At 32.3% G+C, this 7,558-nt stretch overlaps 1 protein-coding gene across 1 annotated transcript; it reads left to right on the plus strand.

Moving 5' to 3' along the window:
• Positions 1 to 353: 353 nt before the first annotated feature.
• Positions 354 to 2,601, plus strand: LOC120154763 (interactor of constitutive active ROPs 2, chloroplastic-like). The gene is made up of 3 exons (XM_039166423.1): positions 354 to 439; positions 728 to 911; positions 1,006 to 2,601. The coding sequence occupies exons 1-3, from the start codon at positions 420 to 422 to the stop codon at positions 2,599 to 2,601; spliced, it is 1,800 nt and encodes a 599-aa protein (XP_039022354.1). The 5' UTR covers positions 354 to 419.
• The last annotated feature ends 4,957 nt before the right edge of the window (positions 2,602 to 7,558 follow it).

The following is a 7,558-nucleotide window of genomic DNA, read 5'->3' on the forward strand; positions in this document are numbered from 1 at the left end:
GTCACAACAACACTGTAACCGTATTCGTAATATAAAATTATAATTATTTAAGAAAACAAATTACGCCGTAATATTTACAGCACTCGTAACCGCAACACTGCAGTCGCAACTGTAATTTAATGCTATAATTACAACATTAAATGAATTCATTTGATGTTTCTTTCTTTTAAAACTATGTCATTTGGTTGTGGTTGGTGGTAGTGGGAATAGTTTCTCTTTCAAGGAACTGTATTGTTTGTTTGTTAGGTCTGCATAACATATCACCCCAACCTTCAATTAACTATTTGCTTCCTCTTCCTCTACATATACATACACACATGCATATATGATTTCTCTGAATTATTTGCAGGTTTTTCGAGGCTGAGGACATATATAAATCCTGCCCTTTCTCCGATTCGATTCGAGGAATACATTTAATCATGCAAACGCCGAAAGCAAGGTATAGTCATCGTCTTTCTGTGTTTTATAGCATTCTAATCTAGGGAAACTAAGTTTGATGAGTTAAGATTAATATTGCATTAGGCTTTTCAGTTATCAAAATCCATGCCAACAATGGATCTAAGGACGCTTTTTTTGTATGTTGTTGGTATTTGTATGTACATCATTTTGAACTCAAAATGGTCTCGGCACGATCAAATATACCGGACCTGAAGATATTTCACCGGCTGTTTTAATTGTGCTTCAAATGGAACATCCATCAGCTTCATTGATTTTCATGTTGTGACAGTAGAACAAGCTCCGTAGCAGTGCCTCAGAGAAAATCACCTTCAACACCTCGAACGGCTCAGCAATTGAAGATACCGGGATCGGATTCAGACTATGTTTCGTCTCCAAACCCTGCAGGTAAGATGCCTAAAGACCGAAGTCCTAAGGCTACCGAGCATAAAGTACTGAGAACTCCGGTATCTGAGGTATTCTTTAGTCACTTGTTGCAAATCATACAACATATTTTGTTTACATGTATGTCTGGTTATATGATTTCCACTCTTCTTGTATGAGCTCTAGAAGAGTCGATCGAGCCGAGTGACTGAACTCGAAGCACAGCTAGATCAACTCCGAGCTTTTTTGAAAAAGTCCGAGGATCAACTGACTGCATCCGAGTCATGGAAGAGGCTAGCCCTTAAGGAAGCCGAGGAGGCCAAGAAACAGCTATCGACAATGTCCGCCAAGCTCGAAGAATCCGAGCAACAGTTGCTGGAAATTTCTGCATCCGAGGATGACCACGTGCAAGAACTCCGTAAAATCTCGCAAGATCGAGATAGAGCGTGGCAGTCCGAACTCGAGGCTGTCCAGAAACAGCACTCAATGGATTCTGCTGCATTGGCTTCTGCTGTGAACAAAATTCAGAAACTTAAATTTCAGCTTGAAAAGGCATATGAATCCGAAGCCATTCAAACCAAGCATGCTGAGTCCGGACATACTGAGATTCGGAACTTGAGAATAGAACTAACTGAAACTCTCTCATTGGTCGAAAAACATAAGTCCGGGCTCACTGATTTTCGAGAATCCGAAGCCCGGGCTCTTGAACTCGTTAGCAAAACCCGATCGCAACTCGGAGCAGCAAATAAAACAATCGAAATGATGCGTTCTAATGCAACCAAAGAAACAGAAGCTTACAACACGTTACAATTGGAGTTGGAGCAATCAAAAGGCAGAGTTAAGTCAATAGAGGGACTAGTTAGCAAGCTCCAAGTAGAACTCGTTGGAAGTGTCAAGGATCGCGAAGTCGATAAACATCAATCGAATGAAGAAAACGAGGACATACATCAGCTCAAAAGCGAGCTTAATTTCGCCAAGCTCGAAATCAGTCAGTTGAGATCGGCATTGGATGCAGCTGATGTGAGGTACCAAGAAGAATATATAAAATGCACCTTGCAAATTAGAAGTGCTTATGAACAAGTAGAATGCATAAAAATGGAGTCTTCCAAAAGGGAGGCGGAGTTGAAGAGAATGAAAGCCGATATCGAAGAACTGAGATCGAACTTAGGGGAAGAAAATGAGGATCTGGATGTGAAGATTGAGAAAAACCAGTATGACAAAAGAGAATCAGAACATGCAGTGGAGTTGAAGAAGTTAGAGGCCGACTTGATTGAATTGAGAGATAACTTGGCGACCAAGGAAACCGAACTGAAGACGGTAACCGAGCAAAACAAAATGCTCGAAATGGAAATCGAGAAACGTAAAACGGAGAGTAACAAAGTTAGTGATGAATCTGGTGCATTGTTAGAAGCAGCAAGGGCTGCAGAGCGAGCGGCATTGATGAAACTTGGATACCTAACGGAAGAAGCCGATAAGAGTAACCGGAGAGCAGCTCGGGTGAACGAGGAGCTCGATGCAGCACAAGCAGCCAAAGCGGAAATGAAGGCGGAGTTGAGGAGACTGAAAGTGCAGGCAGACCAATGGAGAAAGGCTGCCGAGGCAGCTGCGGCCATGCTTACTAACAATGGGAAACAACCAGAGAAGAGCCTGTCTTTTGATATCAACTATAAGCCAAGAATCGGATGGGATGACATGGACGACAATGACGACGATTCATCAAAGAAGAAGAATGGAAAAATGTTGAAAAAGATTGGTGTGTTACGGAAGAAAGGGCAGAAATAATAACATCGTTGCAGGTCACATATAATTCTGATATAAATATTTTGATTATGGAAATCATGCGTTTAATTTTGCTCTTAAAATGTCTGTTGATTCCAGTTCAGTTTTAGAATTAATGGAAAGAGAATTTTGTTTGAACCCAATATTCTGGAATTGAGTCAAACACCCTGCTTAGGGTGCAAAATTCCATGCCGTCTACCAGTAGTCATAATAAGATAGTGTGTTTTATTATTTTCATGTTTTCTTTTCTTTTTCTTCCTAATAATACAGTAGGAATATGAATTAGTAAATTTTCTTGGTGTATGTTCTGCAATTATTTTTTTATTTGATGTACCAAAAATTTAGACCATAATTACTATTAGGGTACATTTGGTTCACGAAATGTAAGATTATCGGTGGGAATAGGATTACCGGAGAGAATAAAATTACTGAGAATGTTGTATTTTGTGTTTGGTTCTTTTAGCAGGAGTGTAAGATTACAGTGTTTGATTAAAAGAATAAAAGATTATTGGAATGTATATTTTACCAAATTGTCCTTATTATATATTTGTTTTTTAAACAAGTTGAATTCTACTATAATTTTACTATAATTAATTTATATATATATATATATATATTTTAAAAAATTTAAATTCATAAAATTTATATAATTTTTTTACAAAATTAAAAAGATAAATAGGTTTAATGAAATGGTAAATTTTATTTTAACACCTAAACTTTATATAAAAATCTAATTATGGACTTTTTTGTAAATCTAAAATAGTTTAAGGATAAATTTGTAATTTAACTTTCGTAGAATTTTTTTTATTCAACGACAGAAGAAAGATATTTTTGGAAAAAAAAATTAAAGGCATTTTAGTCCAAAACACCGGTAATCCAACAATACATAAGGGAATGAGGTAATCACATCCCCGGTAATATACTCCAAAATACAACTGTTGGGAATAAAGGATTATCGGAGGTTGGGAATGTTTGCCAACCAAATGGGGAATGTCATTCTATTCTCCCGATAATCCAATATTACCTGAACCAAACACCCCTTAGTGAAAAGTTTGGCTATTGTAGCAAACAGGCAGTGCTTCATCCATGGTTAGGAAAGTGTTTCTCAAGTACCATTTCTGTTATTGATTACATTATTATTTTAATCTTTACCATTTCAGTCTTCTGATCATATTCTCACATTATTATGGGTATCATTATCATTTGATTACATGTTATTTTAATCTTTTAATTTTATTAATCAATTTATTTAAATATTTAAATAATTTATTTAAATATTTAAATGATGTCAATTATTTTACTTATTGATAATATTTGACAGATGAGTTAACTTGTCTATTAACAAAATTAGTATAATTACATATTTAGTCTTCATTAATTATTTTTGTAGTATATTATAAGTTTAGGTCAGGGATGGATCCCTTAGTCTAGGGTCAAAGCATATCTAAGACTCAATTAGGATTTATATAGAAATTTGCAAATTGTCCACCAAGAGTGACGATGGTAGGATTCGAACTTGACCTTACAAGCTCAAAGTCTTCATTAATTATAGATTCTATCAACTTGATATTAATTTTGATTTAATTCAATAAAATGTTTAGAAATTATGATTAAATTAATAGAATATTCAAGCATTAGCAACCAAATGCATAATTGTACTAATTTTATTAACTATCACGTGAACTCTCCGTTAAATGTTAACATCGAGTGGTTTAATTGACATCACTTAATAATTAACTGGTTTGATTGACAAAATTAAAAGATTAATTATTGAATTAAAACTCTTCAATATTTTTTCCTTTCAATATTAAGTGATAACGAGTGTAGTTTAATCTTGGGTAAACTACGTATTTAGTCATTTATCTATTTATGTGGTTCTGTTTTGGTCATATAACTATTTTTCTCAAAATCATGGCTAACGTTACATTTTTACTTCATTTTGATCATTCATTGTTAATAAATAAATAGAACTACTGGCATGTGTAAAAAATAAATAAAACTGATGACTTGTTATCATAAAGTAATGTCGTAACATAATTGAAAAATAAAAAAGTATTCCTTTTAATGAAAAAAAAAACACTAAGCTAATATGGGGTATGTTTCATTTTTCACTATTCCAACTTGATTAATATTATGATCAAATTGAAAGAAAAAAAACACTCATCTAATATGGGGTATGTTTCATTTTTACTATTTCAACTTGTTAATATTATGATCAAATTGGAAGAATGTTTAAATAATGAGGAGTAAATGTATAATTATATTAATTTTATTAATTTTCTCATGAATGTTTATGTCAAATGTTAGTGACGGGTAACTTGATTATGGGTAAAATAGGGGTGTCCAATCGGTTAAAACGGTGGTCGACTGAATTGAATTACCATTAACCGAATTAACCAAATTTTTTTTAACCGTTAACCAAACTTTTTTTCTTGAAAATATTAACCAAATTGAATAAAGTTCGATTATTTCGGTCGGTTAACTGGATTAATCAAAAATTTTTATATTTCTTAATTAAATTAATTTTAATATGATAGAAGTATTTTTTTTTAATTTAGGTTAAAATTTAATTAGGTATTAATAATTTAATGAGTCTAGTGTGGTTAAAAAATAATTGGGAAACCGAATTAACCGTTAATTGAATATTAAAAAAAATTAATTGTTCCCCGAATGAAGTAATTCAGTGGAAAACTGAATTAATCGAACTAATTTTGTTCAGTTGGTTAATTCGGTTAAAACCGAAAAATTAACACCCTTGGGTAAACTACAAGATTGGTCACTTATGTTTTGTAAACTTTTTCTCAATAAATTCAAAAAACATAATATTTCTTCACTTTCATTTTTATTTAATTACTTCTTGTTTTCACTTGCTATCTTTCATAATCCTCATTCCGGTGGAAAACAAACACACTCAGCTAACATGGGGTATGTTTCCTTTTTTCATTATTTCAACTTGATTAATATTATGATCAAATTGATAGAATATATAAATAATGATGAGTAAATGTATAATTATATTAATTTTGTCAATTTTCTTTTAAATTTTTCTGTCAAGTGTTAATGACAAGTAACTTAATTAAGGGTAAACTATAAGATTAATCAATTTCATTTAAGTTTTGTAAATTTTTCCTCAATAAATCCAAAAAAATATAATATTTGTTCATTTTTATTTTTATTTAGTTAAGATGTAGTCACTAGATCATTGACTTTTATTAGTTTAATAATATGACATGTAAGTAAAAAGCTTTAATTTTTTACTTTAACCTTTAAACTTGAGATAAAATATTAATTTTGGACCTTTTACAAATTTAAAGTAGTTTAGGAATAAAGTTTTAATTCACCGTTTTTTAATATACTTTTCTTCTCACCTATCTGTTTTATCGAGGAAAACAACACAGATAATGCCGCTACTGCTTTGATGTCTGGTCTTGCTCCCAAAACAAAGGAATATTTATTTGCTTGTCCATTGTTAGTCTAAAGCTCCTTTCCTACGTTCCATCAACGACATGGTTCAATTTGTAGGTATTGAGAAATGGCAAATGGGGTGAACGGTAAACTGTAATTTTGGTGTTTTTCATCGGAGGAACAACAATTACCATGCTTATTGTCTTGTCGTTAAATGGCTATCGAGTCTCACCACTTGTCACAACAAGAAAACACTACCACTCAAAAGTTGTCGGCCGGCCCATCACCATCTCTGAATCTCTACCCATCGATCAAAGGCCAAACGATCACCACTCCAAACGGCTAAAGGTTAAAGGGAATTTAAACCAAACGTCCAAAGGTCATATGATTTTTAAGCCCTACAAGATTAAGGCCGACGGTCGTCGTGTTCTATGTTGCAGTTGGAGCCTCTGCTTATGTTCAAACGACTTTGGTCAATAATGTATACCCTCGCTTTACTAGATTTCATTCAAATTGTTTCATTCGATTTCAGTTTCATATTATAGTCTGTAATTCAAAATCGTTTAATCATATTTTGATTTAGTGGAAAATTCAGGTGGCTAGCTAACAAAATGGAAATGTATTGGATGTTTTGTGCAACGAAGAAGATGACATCAATAAGGCCATCTCCTGTCCTCATATCTACTCTATAGCATCTTTATCTCTACTCTAAAGATGAAACAGTAATTCATCTTCAGTACTATCTCTACATTACCATCAACTCTACTTTATTCAAAATATTTAACTATTATAATATTGATTTTGCAAATATAAAATAAAACATAATTTAATGTGTTTGGAATGAACTTTGATGATCTTGGAGGGAGTGGAGGGGTCTGTCTGATTATTAGTTAAATTGTTGTGTTTGAGTTGTTGGTTAAAATATTGTTTGTGTTTTATTAGTATTTTCTATGTTTTTATGTTTAAAAAATTTAGAATGTTTATTTATCTAATTTCAATGTATTTTTATCTATCTTGTAAATTAATCTACTTTAATTTAAAAAATCAGAAAAATTACAAAAAATTAGTATGTTTATATATATAATTTCAATGTATTTTTATATATCTTGTAATTTAATCTAATTGAATTTTTAAAAAAAATCAAAAAAAAGGAAATTGTAGCGCATGCTACAGTACGGTGCCAGATGTGACGCGGACTGTAGCAATTCTCCAAAGTGGAGATGATTTTGGCGATGGGTTAGAGGCTTTTTTTTTCCTCTACAATGGAGATATTCTCCAATTGTGGTGCATCATTGGAGATGCCTAATGGGTGTGCGGCGGCACAAGTAGGGAAGCTAGGGGAAGAAGAAAATTATATTAAAAATGGTAAATTAGAACTTTGTCCCTAAATCACTTTAAATTTAAAAAAAAGGTCTCTAATTAATATTTTATTCAAAGTTTAAGGGTTAAAGTAAAAATTAAACTCTTTTATAAACGTCTCTCATCATCAAACTAACATAAGTCAATGTTTTAATGATCACACTTTAATTAAAAACTAAAATACCAAAATTTTATA

The sequence above is a fragment of the Hibiscus syriacus genome, unplaced genomic scaffold, assembly GCF_006381635.1.
Source record: "Hibiscus syriacus cultivar Baekdansim isolate YM2019G1 unplaced genomic scaffold, ASM638163v2 tig00002840_pilon, whole genome shotgun sequence".
Lineage (NCBI taxonomy): Eukaryota > Viridiplantae > Streptophyta > Magnoliopsida > Malvales > Malvaceae > Hibiscus > Hibiscus syriacus.

Bases quoted from the DNA above. Each gene is read 5' to 3' on its own strand.
- LOC120154763 (XM_039166423.1), top strand. From the start codon at position 420: ATGCAAACGCCGAAAGCAAG. The intron at 440-727 runs GTATAGTCATCG...ATGTTGTGACAG, and splicing joins ATGCAAACGCCGAAAGCAAG to TAGAACAAGCTCCGTAGCAG. The intron at 912-1,005 runs GTATTCTTTAGT...TATGAGCTCTAG, and splicing joins TGAGAACTCCGGTATCTGAG to AAGAGTCGATCGAGCCGAGT.